The 22,255-nt window shown below is 31.3% G+C and overlaps 1 protein-coding gene across 1 annotated transcript; it reads right to left on the reverse strand.

Moving 5' to 3' along the window:
* Window positions 1-13,140: 13,140 nt before the first annotated feature.
* LOC136222970 (eukaryotic initiation factor 4A-8) lies at window positions 13,141-17,442 on the reverse strand. The gene is made up of 5 exons (XM_066010678.1): window positions 17,266-17,442; window positions 14,905-14,974; window positions 14,695-14,801; window positions 14,159-14,589; window positions 13,141-14,077 (listed from the first exon to the last, which is right to left on the reverse strand). Exons 2-5 carry the CDS (start codon window positions 14,970-14,972, stop codon window positions 13,442-13,444), a joined length of 1,242 nt encoding a protein of 413 aa, XP_065866750.1. The 5' UTR covers window positions 14,973-14,974; window positions 17,266-17,442; the 3' UTR covers window positions 13,141-13,441.
* Between the last annotated feature and the right edge of the window lie 4,813 nt (window positions 17,443-22,255).

Raw genomic sequence — 22,255 nt, forward strand, 5'->3', positions numbered from 1 at the left:
TAAAAAAAATAGAGAGAGAATGACTCTAACTTATTAGTAAGGTAGATTTCTAACAGTAGTATTCATATGGACCAGAATAATCAAATAAATTTAATCAATCAGGGTTAGATCTAGACTTAAATGAATTCTATGATTGAGATTCCGAGCATCCTAATGAGCCTAAATTTAACGACGACTAACCAAATTCATTTGGTCATTTAGGATCCATGTGAATACTTCTAAATTTTTTAATACATGTAGTTGTGAAGTTCGTGGTGTTAGAAAGCAGATAATATCTACAGGATAGTATAGTAGACTATAACAATTTATCTACATGTAGTTGTGAAGCTCGTGGTGTTAGAAAGCAGATAATATCTACATGATAGTATAGTAGACTATAACAATTTATCTTTTATATATATATACACACGAGTTATATTACTCCCTAATTAAGCAATGTATAATATCTATTATGCACCCTCACGTTCAAATCATTTGGAATGTACTACCATTATTAATGAGTAATTCAATATCAAATAAGTGTATGATATCATGTAAATAAAGAGCTAAATGGAAGGATTTTCTCACATGTATAAAGAATCATGTAGCTCGTTAATTAAGTATATGAGATATCTCACACCTAATAACAAGAGAAGTCGGACTTTAACATAAATCAAGATTAACAAAGCTCTATTTATTTCCAAAAATTCTACAATAATTCAAGACGAAATTAATACTCGGACAAACTAGTCTTCAACTATTGGGTTGATAACATGTGAGTATTATCGTTGATACATCATCATCCGGGTGGTTTCATTTTATTTCATTCGCGTTTGAAATACAATTTTCTTTATATTTAATGTAATTATAAAAAAATATACGAATATATTTTGAATTATAATAAATATAATTTTATATATAAATAAAATGAATAGATCTTTTAAAAAATTTATAATGAATAAAAGGTAAAATATCAAAAATCTTGAGGATCAAGTTGGTTTTTGTAAAAAAGGTGGGTAGTGGGAATGGAATTGTAAGGTGGGGACATTTTCAAACGGTGTGGTATATGGTGGACAGGGCATGTGACACGTGGGTTTTTTTCGAATTTGACTGCAGACTTTTGTTTTCTATTATTATTTTATTTTGGCTTCTTCATTAATGGAATTGAAAATATCGACAGAAATTTTAGATATTATGGCAATTTTTAGTGGTCTTATTTTGACATTAGATTTGATTTTATTTTAACATAGATATATATGAAGAGACCTTCCTAATTAGATGACTTAATATTTCTAGATATATTTTGACTCCATTATTTCAACATTAATAATTCTGAATTAATATACCAATCTTAAAAAATAATTATTCCTTAATTCTATCTCCCACTTTAATTGTTTTTAGTGTTTACATGACAATACAATGACATATTTTAAGATTTTTAATTTAGATTTTGTTATATAATGAGGTTTGATTTTGTCATCTAATTTGTCAAAATAAATAGTAACAAAATCAACATGTAACTTTTAAAATATATATATAACTTTCATTAAAAGGGAAAGATTAAATGAAAAGGCATAAGTAAGTTTTGTCTGTTTTGTCGAATTTATAAGTTTTGTTTGGTTTCTGTTGTGAGTATAATGGCCTGAAATTATCGTAGGTTGGGCGACCTATAGATAGTAGGAGTTGTTTTTATGGATCTTGTCCATCAACATAAATCTGATATCATTTTCCTTTTGGGGACTCGCATCTGTCTGAATCGTTTAGATGCATTTCGAAAAAGAATCAAGTTTGTTGGATGTTATGTGAAGGAAAGAGTGGCGGTTTGGGTCTGTTTTGACATCTATCGGGGATGGTTAAAATTCTAAATTATAAACGGCATTTTATGGATGCGGAAGTTAGTTTGTGGGGTAGTATGTCTTGACGGTTTACTAGTTTTTATGAGAGATTTAGTGCTTTAAAGCATTTCATGCCCACAAAGGGAGAGGCAAGATGGGAACAAATTGAGAAAGACCGTTTTAGTTCAAAATGATAATTTTAGTCTCGTATCGCAAAAGATAAAATGTACAACTCTTCACCTATCTATTGGGAATACCATCAGCATCCCGTAATGAAGATGAAATGGTGAAAAGGGAGCGAAATCACCTCTATACTGGATGGTTTTCAATGATGAGAGATGCGCTGACATGTTTTGCCCCTCTTACTCCACCCTTTCAGTTCTAGTAGATCATCTCCAGCCCAACATCAAATTGATACTGAGAAGGAAATTTAATGATTGTTGGCTCTCCAACTCATTATCAAACCGTATTCTTATTTGATATTTTATTATTTCTCACATTAGATATAAATATATATTCTTTTTTGATAGAAAATTATATTTGCATAAATTACATTGATCATTGTAACAAAAAGTAGAAATTCCATCCCGAACTTCCTCAATCAGGATTACCGTTCTACCACTACATCTACTCCATTTAGCTAATTCATGGGCAACAATATTCTCATTCGATCTAGTGTGTGAGTATGCCGCCTTCTAAAACTGAGCAGAGAGTTGGCGGATTTTATTGCTTAAATTTCTTTAAAAACGTATGAGACACACTCGGGTTTTATTGCTTAAATTTAACATAATAATTTTTATTGATAAAAAAATATCATAAATTTTATGAAAAAATAAAAATAGAAGAATTATTGTGACCGGCAAGGTATTTTGCTTAAATTGATGTGACAATTGTTGGGGCCTATGGACTATGACCAGAGTCCACGTTTACAGCATGCTACTTAACTTTCCTTATTTCATCTTAAGGAAGGAAAAAAAATTAGATTACTATATACAGTAATTAATAACTTTATATGTCGACAAATTGAAGCTTGAAATTTAAGCATTAATTTTGTAATTTTGTTCATATACTGTCAATTTATTAAAATAGTGGTTTCAATTTGAAGAGAGGGAAGGATTATGTTTTTGAAAGGTCTAATGCTCCCCAACCCCGGGAAGAAAGCCAGCCCCAAGGGAAGGCATGGAAGGGAACCGATTCGGAGAAAGAAGAAGCATGGCATGAGATAGGCGGCGGAAAAATTTCCGATAGCGAATTACTTGAATCGATGGATAGGGGGAGGGGCCTCCAACTCAAGCACGAAATCAATGTTGAGTCAACAATCATCGTTGAATCCACTTTTTTTTTTTGCTTTTCTAACTTTTTCAAATTAAAAAAAAAAAAAAAAAGGAGGGGCCATAGAGTGGCACTTTGGTGCAAATAAAGGTGTCTCCAGGATTGACCTATCAAGTCAACCATGAAAACATGAGGTTGACACGGGACAAGCCTCTTCTCGACCCAGAGTCCCGAGCTGCCTTAAGCCAGTGTAGCTTATGCGAAGCAAGCCAGGAAAAAACCTTTAGTTAAACTGGTGGCTATATAGGTCAGTTGAGTCTGGGCTCGAACTCTGGGCTAAAGTAGAAAAATTTATCATCAGAGGTAAATGCTCCATCCGAATCATCCACTGGCCAGAACCCTGGTTATTCGTCAGCACGGGTTTAGCTTACGATGTATTTGGAAGCCCTCGTCCGAATGAATATTTTACAGAGAGCCGATAGGGGATTCCATTAATAACAGGCCGCTTTGATCCTTTGGAACAACTCCCCCTCTTACTAAGACTACATAATGTTCTTGTAAATTATGGCCAATACTAGGTATATAAGCAGTGATTTCAAATCCAGCGGGCTAGGGAAAAGGGTATAGCGGTTCACACTCTATCTCTATATTTAATAGAGAGCGGAGTGCTTCTTAACTTCATAAAAGTGGTATTTCTTGCCTTCTTAACTTGTTCAAATTGGTCATTTTACCTCTCTCCAACTCATCGAATGTCCTATTTATCTCATTAACTTCATAAAAGTGATATTTCTCACCTCTTATGATCCTATTTACCCCCTTAACTCCATAAAAGTAGTATTTCTTACCCCTTTATAGTGCAAAATTAATATAACTTATTCAAATGGGTTTGAAAATATATTTTATTAATATCAACTTTTTTATTTTGTTTTAATTCGATAATTATATTGATCCTTCATGTGTTTATTACAATAATATTATATTACAATAATTAGATTATCAAAATTTAACTAGCCAAAAAATTGAAAAGAGAATGAATGAATAAAAGATAGAAATAACAATAACATTAATATAAACAAGTTAAAGATATTATATGTAAGGATAAGGTACCAAAATAGGCCTATGGTTTTTGGAAAAGTATCGATTTAGGTTCCATATATAAAATAGCACCAATATAGGTTTAATGTTTAAAAAATGGTATCAATTTAGGCATCGATAATGGATTGCAAGGGGTGAGAAATACCACTTTTGTGGAGTTAAGGATGTAAATAGGACGTTCTATAAGTTGGAGGGATAAATGGACAAATTGAGCGGGTGAGAAATACCACTTTTATGGAGTTAAGGAGGTAAATAGGACATTCAATGAGTTGGAGGGATAAAATAACTAATTTGGACAAGTTAAGGGGGCTAGGGGAACATTATGCCTTTTTGAAAACTGTATTCTCTGCGTATGTGAATGTAAAAATTTAAAATTTCACAGTGTAATTTAAAATATTATGTTTTGTAAACAAAACCTATCACAACTCTCTATTTGTGCACTTTTAAATCACATGTATAACATCAAGAGATATCTCGAGAATCGTACGCTCCCAACTGAAGCGTCACATGAAGAGAAACGAATGATCCAACGGCTAGCCTTTCCTTTCAGTATATCATCGACGGACTGGAATAATCCGAAGATACCCGGATTGGGTTAAGGACACTGGCACAGGGAGAAGGCCAGGTTCCCTTTCACCTCCTCTATATGCCACCTACCTGCAAGCCAAGTCCCCGATCTCTCAGCTATTATATAATGGGCCCCTAACCCTAATCATTGGTACCACTTCTAAATAAAACAAATCACATAAAAAAATTACTTTTTCCTATAATTAATTGAGGGGTAGAGAAGAGATCAAGTGTGACAATTTTTTTATGGTGAGACAAGTCTTATGGTGTGACAATGACCAATTTTGTAATTAAGTACTGGAATGTGGTAAATTTATAAATAAAAGGAAAGAGAAAATTGTTTTATTTTTTTTCTTTAAAATGCATTTTCCCGACTTTTTCAATATCGTTTTTCAAAAAAAATTATACCGTTGGACTCGTCTTAATTAGACGGTCATTTTAAGATCCCAGAAGCTCGGGTAAAAAAATTTTCCGGTGAACGAAATCCGGCGATCTATTTTTCTGTGAGAACAAAATGTCCAGAACTTTTCAAAAAATTCCAGAAAATATAAAACATCATTCTGAGAAACTTTAATTCTTGACCCAACGTGAGATTCCTTACGGTTTAGTCTCAAATCAACAGAATCTGGCGATTAGGTGGGCGTTTTCCGGTGAGAAACCCGAAATTACCCAGAAAATTCTCAAAAAATTTCAGAAAATGTAAAACATTATTCGGAGAAACTTTAATTCTTGAGTAAAAGTATGATTTCTTACGATTTAATCTCAATAAAACATCTTCTTTAATTTTATCCATTTTACATGCTTCAACAATTTATTGGGTCAAAACCGTAAGAAATCTCGTTTTGAGCCAAGAATTAAAATTTTTTAAAATAATGTTTTATATGTTTTGAAATTTTTTGATAATTTTCTGGACACTTTTGGTCCTACCTTTCAGCATTATGTGTTGGAATATTTTGTTGGAACAATATAGCAATTCTGTTGGAACAATATAACTATTCTGTTGGAACAATTGGTACACAGATTTATTATGTTGGAATAATATAAGAATTAGAATTATTTTCTAAATAATATAACTAATATAAATTTAAAGATACTATATTAAATACTAAAAAACAAAAATGAAATTGAAGACGATAAATAATAAAATTGATTTTGTAAACTGATTTATTACGTTGGAACAATATAAGTATTATACTGGAATAATATAACTATTTTATTGAAAAAATTGGTACGTTGATTTATTATATTGGAACAAATGGTACACTGATTTGAAACAATTTCGTACACTGTCGGAACAATGTAAGTAGGATAAAACAATGTGTTCAGAAAATTATCAAAAAATTTCAAAACATGTAAAATATCATTTTAAAAAACTTTAATTCTTAACTCAAAGCGAGATTCCTTACGCTTTTGACCCAACAAATTGTTGAAGCATGTAAAATAGATAAAATTAAGGAAAAAATTTTATTGGGACGAAATTGTAAGAAATCCCACTTCGACCCAAGAATTAAAGTTTCTCAGAGTAAGATTTTACATTTTTTGAAATTTTTTGAGAATTTTTTTGGCATTTGTTTCTCACCGGAAAACGCCCACCCGGATTCCGCTCACCGAAATTTTTGATAAACTGATTTATTATGTTGGAACAATATAGGTATTATACTGGAATAATATAACTATTTTATTGGAAAAATTGTTACGCTGATTTATTCTGTTGGAACAAATGGTACACTGATTTGGAACAATTTCGTACACTGTCGGAACAATGTAAGTAGGATAAAAAAATGTGTTCAGAAAATTATCAAAAAATTCTAAAACATGTAAAACATCATTTTAAGAAACTTTAATTCTTGGCTTAAAGAGAGATTCCTTATAGTTTGACCCAACAAATTATTGAAGCATGTAAAATAGATAAAATTAAGAAAAAAGTTTTATTGAGACTAAACTGTAAGAAATCTCGCTTCGATCCAAGAATTAAAGTTTATCAAAATAATATTTTACATTTGCTGGAATGTTTTGAGAATTTTCTGAGCACTTTTTTTCTCGTCGGAAAACGTCAACCTGGATTCCGCTCACCGGAATTTTTTTTACCTGACCTTCAGGGATCTCAAAATGACTGTCTAATTTAGACGAGTCTAATAGTATAAATTTTTTTTTAAAACGAGGTTAGAAAAATCGGGAAAATGTATTTTAAAGGAAAAAAATAAAACAAGTTTTTCTATCCTCTCTTTGCTTTTATTTACAAATTTGTCACATTTCTCTTTTCAATTATCATTAAAATTACGTAGTTTTGTTATGTTACACAATAAACTCATTGCCACACCTAGATCCCTTGTCGTACTGGATCTCACCCCTTAAGGGGTAAATATATTAAATTAAAATATTAGAAATTTAATCAATAAAAATAAAAAAAAAATTATAAGTGTTTTTTTTTAATTTTATATATATATGTAATATATAAAAAATCATATATAAATTAAAAATTAAAAATTTAATCAAGAAAAACTAAAAAATCAAGGTTTTTTAATATATATAAAGAAATCCCGCATTTTCAATCGATTGTAATTTCCAATATTATTTTGATTAAGGTAAATTTGTGAAGTGCGGAAGTTCTCTATAAAAATGAAAAATAAATTGTAATAATAAGTGAAGCCTAAAATATAATAAACGTATTAAATCCTTCTTTTTTGTTTTTTTCTGTGACAATTAGCATACTTCATTGACAGGTTGTGAATCCATCAAAGCTAAACACGGAGGAGGAATGGGTACATGAGACATGCCACGATCTCATCATCTGGATATATTAAGACTTGATATATCCTTGGTTTCTATATTTATTTAGAAAAGTTGCACTTTTTTTTTTATAGTTTAAAAATGTTTTATTTTATACTCTCAACATGCTTAAAGTAGTCTATTAAGTAGGTGTTTGTTTGAGCTTTTCGGATGAACGTTTAACGTTTCACTCTAAATCACAAGAAATATAGCGTTTGGTTAGGTTTATATAACTGCAATGTTTAGTATTTTCTTCGGAAACTGCAACGTTTTAGAGTTTTTCGTGAACAACTGTTTGTAGTTATTTGTTACTGACAAAATTATCCTTCTTATTTCCACAAAATATGTTTCTTTTTTAACATTAATTCTATTTCTATAACATAATTACCGAAAGAACAAGATTTTGTTGCGCTCAATAAAAAATTATTTTTATTATTTTTATTATTTATTTAGATTATTTTTATTAATGTGTGTAATATATTTTTTTATTTTATAATTTATTTGTTGATTAATTTAAAACATGTCGATGTTACACATTTTAAATACTAACAGCAATATTTTAATATAATTTTACCAATCATTAATAATTAAACATCTAATAACAAACAGCTAACAGTTTACTGTAACCGCAAACAGATAACAACAACAACAATAACAACAACTATTAGTTAACAGCTGAACCAAACCGACTATAATGCTCTAAAAAAAATTATACAATGATCTATTGACGTTCTAAGTTTTCTCAAAATTATATGCGCAATTAACTTTTCTCGACAAATATAGAGAACTGAGAATGCTATGGTTGTAAAGAGGACGTGGCGGGGATGAGGAATAGTTCCTCCATCCTCATCTCTGAATAGTTCGGGAAACTCCATCCTCGACCCTATATATGAATCAGAGAAAAAATCTCTCCATCCATGTATTGTGGTGAGGGTCATAATTTAGTGATTGAGGCGCTGCTTGTGACTGAAAAAATCATGGGTTCGCATCACATGCAGTGGAATGAGGATTTTTTTCGTCATTTATTCGTTTCAATTTTGAGAATAAAAAATTATCCATCCCCGTCTCATAAGAAAAAACTCGACGATTCCCCATTCATGATCCATTCAATAGTGGAGCCAAGGTTTCATACTTAGAAGCTAATTTTGGCTCTGTAGTTTGAGGTAATTTTTTTTAACCTTCAGCATGATAAAATTGCTTCTTTTTGGGGTGGTGATAAAAAAAATTAAAAGTGCTCGGGTTAGTTTGTGAGGTTTTTTCTTTTTTGTTTTTTCTTTCCTTTTCCTACCAAAAAAATAATAATAAATAAAATCAAATAGATAATAAAAGAAAAAAAATGGTTTAAGGGTTTAAACTCATGACCTTTTATAACAAAATATGTCTCCTAACCAACCCAGCCATTTGAAAATATCAAAATAACATTACAAAGACACTTTAATATTACGGAGATTATCAAGTACCGAACAGATTTTACTTAAGAGTGGGGCCCCAGAGTCCTCTGGCTCCACCACTGCTAGAGGATGTGTTAAGCCATTATTAAATTTTATATAAAAGTATAATACATGGATATGAGACAAACTCATTCATACTCACCTATGAATTAATTGTCTTATTGAAGCTAAATTCTAGATAACAAAATTGGCAAAATAAACATGACATAGATGGTTAAATTTAACAAAGGGTTGATTACATTATTTTAATTATAGAAGTCATAAAAGAGTCAATCTTAAGGAATAATTGTTAATAATCAAAGCCATCATGTTTATCCATATATATATATAATTTGTTAAATTAATCAAAGCTATAATCTTTATTCATAAGCATCCATTTAGATTTGGTCTTATGGGACCATAGGTTTTCCTTGATTTTAGGACATCTAATAATAATCCCCATTCAATTACTTCTAGGGGAAAAGAATTTTTATGCCTTAATCTTTTTAATTTTTTTTGCTTAGGTTCTTAATCTTTCAATTTGATACAATGAAGCCTTTGATATTTTTTTCTTGTTATGATAAGAACTTTAAGTAAGAACATGCTTACAGTAGAAATTACAGATGATTATCGATAAAGATTAAATTTTGATTGAATGGATATTTGGGTCTTCAGTAATGCTCACATAAATCCTAAATAACAAAATAAATTTGATCATTTACCATTAAATTTAGACTTCCTAAAATCCTAAAATAAAAATTCAAAATATTTTATAGCTTAGATTTAAATTATTCAAATTTACTTTTCAAATGCTATCCTAGTAAAATGTATGATTAACTATTTTGGAAAATATGGATAGTATATCTAATTATAAATGCATAGAGTTGAAAAAATCAGGACTCAATTGACAAAAAAAAAAAAAAAAAACCGCAATTGCGGAAAAAACAATTAAGAAAAATATTAAGGGGCGTTTGGTTTGGGCGTTTCAGGAAATGGTAAGAGAAATGGGAGGCTTTATTCCCTTTGTTGGTGTTTGTTTTACTAATTCAATGATTCCGTTTGCCTTTTTTTAGTTTTGGGTTTGCCCTCTAACTCCTCTAACTCATTCCCCACTCTCTCTAAGATTTTCTATTCCCTTTCCCCTCTCTTTCTAATTTATCTTTGGATTAATTTCATTTTCGTTATATATTTTTAATTTTTTTACTCAAAGAATATTTTTGACTAAATTTTACTTTTTTTATTTTTGTTTAATCCTTATATTTATTTATTTATATTTTTTATCACTAGATTAATTTCACTTTTGATCCTTATACTTATTTATTTTTACCTTTTTACCCTGAAAAATAACTTTGACCAAATTTTTTTCTTTTATCATATTATTCAGTTTTAATATTTATTTTTAATTATTTTAAAATAATTATTTTCTTTTTAAATATAATGTTTATGCATTTTCTTTGATTAATTTTATTTCAGTTTCCTGTATTGCATTATCTTTTGATTTTAATTCTTATATTTTATTAATAGAGGCACATGTATGTATAAAAATTGTTGTCAAAGATTTTCTTAGTGAAAAGGACAATGAAGATACTTAAACTCTTTCTGGTGATGAAGTATTATGCTTAGAAGACTATTAGCTTTTGTTTTTTTTTTTTTTTTTTTTTAATTTGTATGAACTTTGTTAAGTTTAAATTTTAACTTTTATGAACTTTATATTATTATCAATAAGGGTAGCAAGTGAGTGACGTTTTGGATTGTTTGGAATTATATATGAAGTTATTTCACGTTTTATGGAAACTATAGTAAAAGAGTTGATTTTTTTTTTTTTTATTATATATGAAGTTAAAAAAATAGTTTTGATTCCCTATTTGAACCAAACATCCACAAAGGGAACGGGGTGGAATTGCATTCTCTTTCCTAAACATATCCAAACACATAGGGGTATGAATGCTTATTCCTTTCCTTTCCTTTAGTTCCCTTTCTTGATTCATTTTCCCTTACACCCTATGAACGCCCCCTAAAAATAAAGAACTTGAAGGATGATTCTTTTTTCCATTAATTTATATATTCTTTCGACGTTTCTCATAGGCAAGCAGAATGTAGCGGCTGCTCGTTAATTTATCAGAAAATTTATTAGAAAAACTGATTATTCTAATCTATTTATTTCCTGAATTTATTTAAAAATAATATACTAACTCCCTTAAAATTGATATATGATAACTTATCGAATTTTTCTTACTCTGCCATGTAAACTTAACACCTTAATAAACTAATAAAATAAGCTTAATATATAAGTTGCATTGGCCAGTATAAGATTGATTAGTTGGAAGACTGATTTTACATGTGTATGTGTATGTGTTAAAAAAAATTGCTAAATCCAATTTGTTAAAAAAAAAATCGTATATATATATGTGATACTATGCATAGTAAAAAACCAATATAAAACTTCTCAAAATTAAACTATATTGTATTTAAGATTCTTAATATGTAAAAAAAATTGTGTCTAATAAAAAAAAACGGATTTAGAGGAAGGCTTCTTAAACTTTCAAAAATTCCAATTAACATTTTATTCGTATCCAATTGCATTCAATAACCTCATACTTAATATATTTTTTTTGGATGCGGAAAATGGAAAGCATGCTCTGTCACATGTCAACAAGAATAAGCGACAAATCATTTTACGAGACACGTAAAATTTTTGGATTATTAAATACAATTGGATAAAAATAAGAGATAATTAAATACAATTGGATCAAAATAAAAGATTATTAATTACGATTTGGACAAGAATATGAGGATTATTAATTGCATTTGGACAAAAATAGAGCCCATTTGAAATTTTTAAAAGTATAAGAGGCATTTAAAATTTTAATCTAAGTACAGACAACAATTCATAAAGCTCAGGAAACACCCTCAAAGTTCAAGAGGTGAATGGGTTGGGTTTTGTCTCTATTAAACCTTTTTCACAAATAGATAACAGATACGTGCACGCAAAATATATTCTCAATTATGAGGATAAGGTATTAAAATAGGTCTGGGATTTTTGAAGAAGTACCAATTTAGGTCCAATGTTCAAAATAGCATCAATATAGACTTAACGTTTACAACATAATATCAATTTAGACTTAACGTTTACAATATAACATCAATTTAGGCCTCACGTACAAAATAGTACCAATATAGGCTTAACGTTTACAAAATAATACGAATTATTATAATACAATTAATTATTATTCTTACCCATTAAAACCTTATATTTGTTTTTCATCAACCATTCCATGACTCCTAAATTCTATGACTCATGTAATATATGAAAACTAAAAGTAATTGAATATCTACAATATTTCGAACACTGACATGTATCAATATAGTGTTCGAAATATTGTGGATATTCAATTACTTTTAGTTTGCATATATTACATGAGCAATGAAATTTATAAGATCTTAATGGGCAAGAATACTAATTAATTGTATTATAATAAATAAGAATATAGAGATAACATATAAAGTTAATAGGGAAAAAATATAATATGATTAATTTAATTATAACGTTTAACTTAAATTGTATAAATTTTGTAAACGTTAAGCTTAAATTCGTATTATTTTGTAAACGTAAGTCTATATTGGTGCTATTTTGTACGTGAGACCTAAATTGATGCTATATTGTAAACGTTAATCATTATGTTGTAAACGTTAAGCCTATATTGGTGCTATTTTGAACGTTGAGCCTAAATTGGTACTTCCCCAAAAACCTTAGACCTATTTTGGTACCTTATCCCATATAATTATGATTTTCTTAACTTGACAAAACTTATTCATCAAAAATAGACTTAATACATCTTTACACCTTTAAACTTGTCAAGCTTTGTCTACTATAACCCGAACTTTTTAAATAACTCAACACACACTTATAATTGACTTTAAAAACCTATAAAAATCTATATCTATAGTTAACATTAAAAACCTATCACACCTAAAGTTGACCTACAGTATAAATATACACTAAGCCTCAAAAATATGATTTTTCTTTTCAATTAAACAAAAAAGGAAAGCCAATCAACACAATTTTTCCTTAAAGAAGCTGATAATGAGATGTTATATAAACTTGGTGTTTAAAATTCCTTTAAACATTACAATAGGAAAATTCAAGCAACTGGCCAAATTAGAGACTTAAATTTAAAGAAAGAAATAAGATGAAAGAGAGCAATTCTACCATACTTTATAAAAGAAGAGCAAAAGCTGTGTACAGTACAAAATCATAACATGCAAAACTTTCCATGAGGACAAAAAATATTTTAAGTAAAATTACTAAACAATCTCTTTCAGGATGCAATGGATAAAGAGACTCAATATGAGATTGAAGAAACTGTCAGATTATGTCCCAGAAAATATAAAAATTAAAAACCCACTAAACAAAGAAATTTAAAACAACACATTTAAATAGTACTTGCAAAATAACCAAAGCCCCTCCTCAACAAAGCACCAAAAATTTCTTCATCACAGGAGATCAGCAACGTTCGATGGGAGCTCCTCGATCACCACATTGTAGAACTTCTGAATGTCAAACAACATTCTCTCATCGTCCCTTGTCACAAAGTTGATTGCGACACCCTTTCTACCGAATCGTCCACCTCTACCGATACGATGGAGGTAGTTTTCGGGTTGTGTCGGCAGATCGTAGTTGATGACAAGAGACACCTGCTGCACATCAATACCACGAGCCAACAGATCAGTGGTGATCAGAACTCTGGATGATCCAGATCGGAATTCCCGCATAATGATATCACGGGTGTTCTGGTCCATGTCTCCATGGGTTGCTGAGACTGTGTGATCACGGCTTCGCATTTTGTCTGTTAGCCAGTCGACTTTACGCCTTGTGTTGACGAAAATAACACTCTGTGTGATAGCTAGAGTCTCATAGAGATCGCAGAGTGTTTCAAGCTTCCATTCTTCCTTTTCAACATTAACATAAAACTGCTTGATACCCTCAAGGGTGAGTTCATCACGCTTAACCAAGATCCTAACAGGCTTGTTCATGAACTTCCTAGTGATCTCAAGAGCCTCTGGTGGCATGGTAGCAGAAAACACACCAACCTGAACTTTGGTCGGCAACAACTGGAAAATATCATAGATCTGAAATCCAGAAAATCAAATTAGAGACCAGAAAAAAAAGAGATCTAAAACTTGAGTCGACAAGTAGGCCAGACAGCAAACCTGATCTTTGAAACCACGTGAAAGCATTTCATCAGCCTCATCCAGTACAAACATCTTAATGTAATCTGGGCGCAATGATTGCCTTCTCAACATGTCAAAAACACGACCAGGAGTTCCAACCACAACATGAACACCAGCTTGAAGGATTCGTTGATCTTCACGAACACTTGTTCCTCCAACACAAGCATGAACCTTCACACCCAGATAATCGCCAAGGGCTCGCATAACCTTCTCAATTTGTTGTGCAAGTTCTCTGGTTGGGGCCAACACCAATGCCTGACATTGAACAAGTCCATAATCAAGCTGCTGAAGGATGCCAGAGCAGAAAGTTGCTGTTTTTCCAGTTCCAGACTGGGCTTGCTGAATGACATCTAGACCTTTGCAAAATGGAACTATTCCTCTTTGCTGAATAGCAGATGGCTTCTCAAAACCTTTAAAACAAATTCAAAAACAAAAAATATTTTTTGTCAGCAAGTATAAGAAAGTTTACAGGCTTCAGAATACAGTCAGATAATGAATGGTTGGTCAAGAAATACCATATGCATAGATGCCTCTCAAAAGGTTCTCTTGCAAGCCCATAGCATCAAAAGACTCATAAACCTCATCATACGAAGTGAAGAAATCTTGTCCATCACTCGAGAGCCTACAAGGTGTTAAACAGAATAATGACATTAAGTCACAATACCTTGACGAATTTACCATCAGACATCATTTATATACACAGTGGTTGCAATCAAGGAACTTACAATTCACTCATTTTCGCATCATATTGCCTTGCATCAAACTGTGATCCTTCCGGTGCCAAACCTGCCATAACTGAACAAGAACATAGATTTTTAGCTATATTGGGTGTTAAGGGACTTGCAAAATAAAATTTACAAAGGTGAATAGTGACGAAGTCTTGTTTTCACATCAATCCAACCATAATAGGGAATACCATAGAACATATTCAAGGATTTACAAGTACCAAAGCACAAAATCTTTTTGAAACAGAGGAACCGTGCATCATAATTTAGAGACATTGAATAAAAAGAACCAAAATATATGATTTTCAAACAGGCCAATCATTTAGGAGCGTCAAAAGCTGAAAGACCGTCACAGAAGAGCCAAACTTGCAAACCAAACATAAACCGGTGTACAAGCATTGAACTTCCGTCTTAGTGTATGGAGAAGACAGAAGGGGGCGTGTAGGTAACTGATACTCTGGACAAGAATCCTTCAAAACCAGACACTGCTTTGCCCACTCCTCCAAATAGTCAAATCAAAATTACTTGTTCATTATCCACTCATGTACGCATGCATATACCAACCAAGACAAATTAGCTAATCTCCTGCAAGAATTCGATCTCTAACCTAATTACATATACATATGATTTTCAAAATAGGCCAATCATTTAGGAGTCACAAAATCTGAAAGAAAATCTGTTACAGAAGAGCCAAACTTGCAAACCATACATAAACCGGTGTACAAGCATTAAACTTCCGTCTTAGTGTCTGGAGAAGACACAAGGGGCATGTAAGTAACTGATAATCTGGACATGAATCCTTCAAAACCAGACACTGCTTTGCCCACTCCTCCAAATAGTCAAATCAAAATTAATTGTTCGTCATCCAGTTAGCAGAAAGTTTCAACAGACAAGACACACATATAGGCATGCATATACCAACCATGTAGAGGGAAATTGAAGGGGGGGAACCAATATATATATATGACTTTCATGTAGGCCACTCATTTAAGAGTGGCAAAAGCTGAAAGAAAAACTGTCACAGAAGAGCCAAACTTGCAAACCATACATAAACCGGTGTACAAGCATTAAACTTCCGTCTCATTGTCTGGAGAAGACACAAGGGGCATGTAGGTAACTGATAATCTGGACATGAATCCTTCAAAACCAGACACTGCTTTGCCCACTCCTCCAAATAGTCAAATCAAAATTAATTGTTTGTCATCCAGTTAGCAGAAAGTTCCAACAGACAAAGACACATACGCATTGAAGAGGGGAAATCCAATAAATATATGATTTTCATATAGGCCACTCATTTAAGAGTGTCAAAAACTGAAAGAAAAACTGTCACAGAAGAGCCAAACTTGCAAACCATACATAAACCGGTGTACAAGCATTAAACTTCTATCTCATTGTCTGGAGAAGACACAAGGGGCATGTAGGTAACTGATACTTCGGACATGAATCCTTCAAAACCAGAAACTGATTTGCCCGCTCCTCCAAATAGTCAGATCAAATTTGCTCCATGTTCAGTAAACAGAAAATTTCAACAGGCACAGACACACACACATACACATACCTATATCATTAATTTAGTGGCAAATTACAGCAAAACATCCAATATATTTTCATTCTTGTCCACGTCAAATTGAAGCAAAACTGACAGCTCCCACATACCAATTTGGAATCACGCATTATCAAAGACAACTACATGGCTGGACGAGTGAGCCAGCATAGTTAGAGCATCGCATATTAACATGGTGTCTTTAAATACATGCCAAAAGCACAATATGACATACCAAAAAATCACTCAAAGACCAATGGAAACTACAAAACAACATTCTTAATCAAGAAGCTAAATTCGAACTGTACTCTTAATCTTGCCTTGTATCAATGGAAACTCACCGTCAAACTTAAGCTTGTGTAAAAAAGAAACTGACAAAAACGGTTGAGGTTTTAAAAAAATTAGGAATCAGGACCAGTTAACCATCAATACTAAAATCTCAAAACATTAACACCTATTATCTAGACCTCAGACTCACGCGTAGCATATAAAATCAAAAAAAAAAATGGAAACTTTAATCACAAAACAAGCATACAGATCAATCCCAGATCCCAAAATAACCACACACTAAAAAAATCCAGTAACCGCCGAACAAAATCCAGAGCTAATCACTTCAAAAAAGGCAAAACAAAAAAAAACATCAACAACTTAAGAAATAAACGATTATAGATACACATATAAGCAAAAAGTTAAAACATCAGAAATCAACACACATGGATCTCTCTAAAACAAAAACAGCAGGAATCAAAAAGTTAATAATCAGACGAATATAGAGATCGAAAAAGAAGAACAAACAAAGGGTGAAGAAGAAGAGATACCTGTAGTGAGCGAGTGACTGGTAGAGAGAAAGAGAAGAGAGATTTGGGAAGCCTTTAGAGAGTAGAAAGAGAAAACTAGGGTTTTTTTATCCCAAACTCCTCGGATCTGCGCCTTGGAGTTTGAAGGGGAAGAGACTGAGAATTTGTGACTTACGATTGTTTATAATGCGGTTAGGTTTTACTCTGCGTTCTACAAAACCCTTTTGTTCACTTTTTTGTCCGCTCTTCCACTTTTGCCCTTCCCCTTTCTTTTATATTACCTTATGCTTTGTTTGGTCGGTTCACAATTTTGAAGCCTTGAAAAGATAAAAATTATAGTTCCATTTTAGAATATTTGATTAATTAAATGATTTTAATTAATTCTCAAAATTTGACAACCGGTATTCCTCTTACCCCTTGTGAAATAGTTGAAGAATCTGAACTTTTAGTTGTTATCGAAAGCCTCAAATTTACACGGGACTACTGTTTCAACCAAATAATACTGGAGTCGGATGCTGAGGTTATCGTTAATCGACTCATTAGTAGGTCATGTCCACATTCTTAACTATCGTTTTTTCTATAAAGATGCTTTCAATTTAAAGCAGGTTTTTTTGTCATGTCAGTTTTCATTTCTTCGTAGAACAAGAAATAATGTAGCACATTTGTTAGCATCTCGAGGACAAGATTTACCTTCCATGATTGTTTTTATGGAGGATTGACGAGCTCATATTTGGGATATTGTTTGTATTGAGCGTCCTTTGGACATTAATTAGTTCAATGAAGTTTTCTATCAACAAAAATTTCCATAAAAAAAATTAAAAAAATAATTCTCAAAAAAATAAAAAATAATTTCCAAATTGTAATTAAATTAGAGTTCGAAATTAAATTGTTTATTTGATCCTCTAACTCACCTAGTATAATTACCATAAACAAAGTAGGGTGGAAAATCAACAACATTTAAGAAGTATTATTTTACTTACTGTTTTATTTTGTTTACTTACTCGTATATGGAAATAAATTTGTTGCCCCTTAAATGTTGTCTCCTCCCCTGTCTTCTACTTAATTAATTACAAGTGTAAACTTTATCCTAATCAACATTTAGGGGAAAATCAACAACATTTAAGAAGTATTGTTTTGCTTACTGTTTTATTTTGTTTACTTACTCGTATATGGAAAAAAATCTGTTGTCCCCTCCCCTGTCTTCTACTTGATTAATTACAAGTGTAAACTTTATCCTAATCAAAATTTAAACTCATTAAATCCTTTAACCATTGTTTAACTCTTATTATTCTAACTGATTTCAATATACACGTAACACGTCTCTCTCGCTCTCTTTCAGTTCAGTTCTTCTTCAATTAGATTGCTCTCTGATTGGAAATCTGTTGTTCCAGTGAATACTCTCATACATTGTTGAGTCTTGAAACTGGGTTTCGATCATTGTTGTGTCCATGAACTATCTACATTGGTTGACATGTATGGAAAATGCAAGGACATTGAGAATTCAGTATCCGTGTAAGTTATTCGAAGATGACTTTTGAGTGTTGTAAAGAAATTCGACGTCTCCGTTGTACTAACTAAGCATTGTTGATGATGTGATTTAGATGTTTTGTTTGATTGTTGAGGAAGGAAATTGAAACATTTTAGTATCCTCGTAATGTTACGCATACAAAAAAATACACGTACGCTTATCATAATGTTTTCATTGTGGTTACGTGTATCCCAAAAAATACAGGTTAAAACATTATGATGGGATACATTTTCAACCACAATGAAAACATTATGCGCTTCGGATTTTATATGTTTAGGCCATCTCCAATCCATTACGTTATCTCTATTTCTATTTTACATTTTCTGTACATCAAATCCTATTTTTTCTCCAGCTCACTACACTATTTGTAACATCAAAAATAATATTCTCTACTTTATTTCATTCTACATATAACACTTTTATTAATATTCTATTGTTTTTTACATATTACTATTATTAGCATTATCAATAATCTATAATAAAAATTAATTATAGAGCTAATTAAAAAATACCACGGGACGGGGATACCTTTCCCCATCCCGCCCCAACCCCACCACGGGGGACAAAACTATCCCCATCCCCGTCCCATGGGGATTCTTATAGGGATTTCTTGTCTCATGAAGGTGGGTCACCAACGGGAATGGGGAATCCCCGCCCCATTTACATCCCTAATCAAAATTAATATTGCAAAAGCTTAAAATATAACGAAACTAACGAATTAAAACCATAACAAATTACATAATATAAAAAAATCGGTGTAATAACAATGTAAAAAATAGATTTATAAAAAAAAGGAAAAAAATAATTAAATAATATATTCACTTATTTGGTGTATAGCCAACTTCAACTAAAAATAGTTGAAGTTGGTTGTCCGCGCCAATTAGGTGTGGAGTTTTGGCGATGGTTGGAGTGCCAACCATCGCCAATTTGCATCTCCAACCCTCAAATTGGTGAGGGTTGGAGATGCCCTTAGCAAGCTCCAAATTGGTGCATTCTTTTGTAATAAAATTATGGTTTGAATCTCATGTTTCAGTTCATGTTCTTAGATGAATGTGTATTTGAGGATTGGTCATGTTCAACTTTCATTTCTGTTTTTTTATAATTGCAATTATTAGGAGAGAAAAATATACCAATAATGGATAACCAAATGGAAATGGTAATGTGATCCGGTTATTTATTGAGTTTGATTCGGATTGATTTTAAAATGAAGTAAATTGGTTAATCGATTATTTAAAAAAATGGTGTATTTACTTATTAATATATTTACAACTAGTGTATTTTTTTATGTTTATTTTAATATTTATTACTATAAATTTTTTATGTTTAAAATGATATTTTTTTATGTTTTTAGTTTTTTTATTTATTATTATAAATTTTGATTGGTGATAATCAAATTGAACCGATCAAAATTGGTCTGGTTATATTCAGTTATTAAAGGTATGTTTGGTTCGATTCAGTTTTTATTTTAAAAGAGATTTTGATTTGGTTAGTAACCGAATCGAATCAATGCTCACCTAAATCAATTATAAAGTATTATGTATTATTTAATATGTAACTCTTTAGTTTATATGTATCTAAAAGTTGATGTTGTTTAACAAAAGTTTATGAGCATATAGAGGTGGAGTTAAGGAAGGTGAGAGAGGGCGAACAATCCTTCACCCCATCGAAAAACTCTAGAGATGAGTTGTTTGGTTGGACTCTGCCTTTAGTCTGAATAAATATGCTCGAAATAAAAAAAAAATATTAATTTTTGTGTTAGAATCGGCTCCAGGTTGAGCTGGCCTAGGCGGCCGCCTAGAGCCTGAACCTTTAATCTAGAATATATTTTAACTACAATAGTAAGATTTTAATAATTAAAAATTATTTTTATAAAAAATAATTATTATCTCCAATCTAAATTAATAATAATCCTATATAGAAAATTAAAATGATAGTAATGTAGTAAATTAAAATTGAATTGAAAATTAACAATAATAGCATATACTATCATTTATTTTTATTTATTTTTTTGTTACATGGAGGGAAAACCCCAGAATAAAAAATGAAATAACTACAAACTAATGCACCTGGGCCAACAAGAGCCACAAGCGTCAGGTAGAAGTAACAGATGAATGCTTGCAGGAGGCACATCACACTCGTGATATCCTAAAGACAGTCGTCCCGTATAGTTTGTCATCCAACCTGCCACCTTATTGCCTTCTCTATAAACATGAGTAATCCGCATCTCCCAATTCCGATCCATCAAATCTTTACACTTGTCCACTAGCCAGCTAAGCATGTTTCCCAAACTTCTCAACCTATTCATAGCATGCACCAAAGTTTGAGCATCGAGCTTCACTTCCACTCGCCTAAAGCCTTTAGACCAAGCAAGCATTAAACCATGATATAAACCCCACACTTCTGCTAAAACTGATGAGCACACCCCAATATTCATAGAGAAACCCCACAACCACGTCCCCAGAGCATCCCAATATTCATTTCTTTTTAATCATTGTCTTTCAACAACAATAGCACAATATAAAGCCTCCAAAATTTATTTCATAACTTCTCAATTAATAATGAGTATAAAAAAATCCTACTGTGGTTCATAGTGTCGCGGTTTAAAAACTTATAATCCAATTAAAGGTTTTGACTTAATTTTTCAATCAAAAAATATTGTGGCTTGGTTAATTTATAAAGCTGGAGCTTCTATATGGAGTAATTTGCAAAGTCGAACTTTTAATTTCTCAAAATCGCCTCATTTTGAGGTAAATAGTCACGATATCAGTTTTTATGGAATGTATGAGTTTGTAAACTACACAACATAAACTAATGTTTGCAAGTTTTTAAACCAAAATAGTGTGTTTGTAAAAAGGTCAAATCACATGGTCTTTTTTGTACTTTACCCTAATAATAATATAGCTAGCTACAAACTTTAGCTTTCTCTACAAATTGTTACAAATATTTGATATTTATTTAGTTTTTCTTGGTTCAATAAAAAATTAAATAAATTTAAATCCATAACAAAAAACAGAGTATAAAATTATTAGCCTATGGCTGGAGTCGCTCCTAGTTAGAAGGAACCTGAAAACATCAATGAAGATTATAAGAAGAGAAAAAACAAAGTGCGTAGAATTTCGACGAAACCATCCTTGATAGAAAAAAGATTTAATTAGATATATTAAATTTAAATAAATTATATAAATTAGTTAATTTTATGATAAATATAATTGAATTGATTTAGTTTAATTAATTCTTGAATTTTATTGTTGGCTATCAATTATGACTGAGATTTTCGTTAGCTACGGATTTGCTCTGAATCTTACAAACATTGGCGACCCCATTGTAAAAATTATGCACTTTGATCCACATGGGTATTCCATGGTTAGGGACTCATCTCAATAGTTCCTTATACATCTCCCGAGCTTCTGATAAGGACTCGTCTTCCTCTTGATAAAAGTGTGTGATACTTCATTTCTTAATTTTATTGCTTGCCTTGGTGGG

This window comes from Euphorbia lathyris, chromosome 3 (genome assembly GCF_963576675.1).
Source record: "Euphorbia lathyris chromosome 3, ddEupLath1.1, whole genome shotgun sequence".
Taxonomy (NCBI): domain Eukaryota; kingdom Viridiplantae; phylum Streptophyta; class Magnoliopsida; order Malpighiales; family Euphorbiaceae; genus Euphorbia; species Euphorbia lathyris.

Excerpts from the sequence above, each read along its gene's own strand:
- LOC136222970 (XM_066010678.1), bottom strand. The coding sequence starts at position 14,972 with ATGGCAGGTTTGGCACCGGAAGGATCACAGTTTGATGCAAGGCAATAT. Across the intron at positions 14,802-14,904 it reads GATGCGAAAATGAGTGAATT|GCTCTCGAGTGATGGACAAG; the intron begins GTAAGTTCCTTG and ends AACACCTTGTAG. Across the intron at positions 14,078-14,158 it reads CACGTGGTTTCAAAGATCAG|ATCTATGATATTTTCCAGTT; the intron begins GTTTGCTGTCTG and ends TCTGGATTTCAG.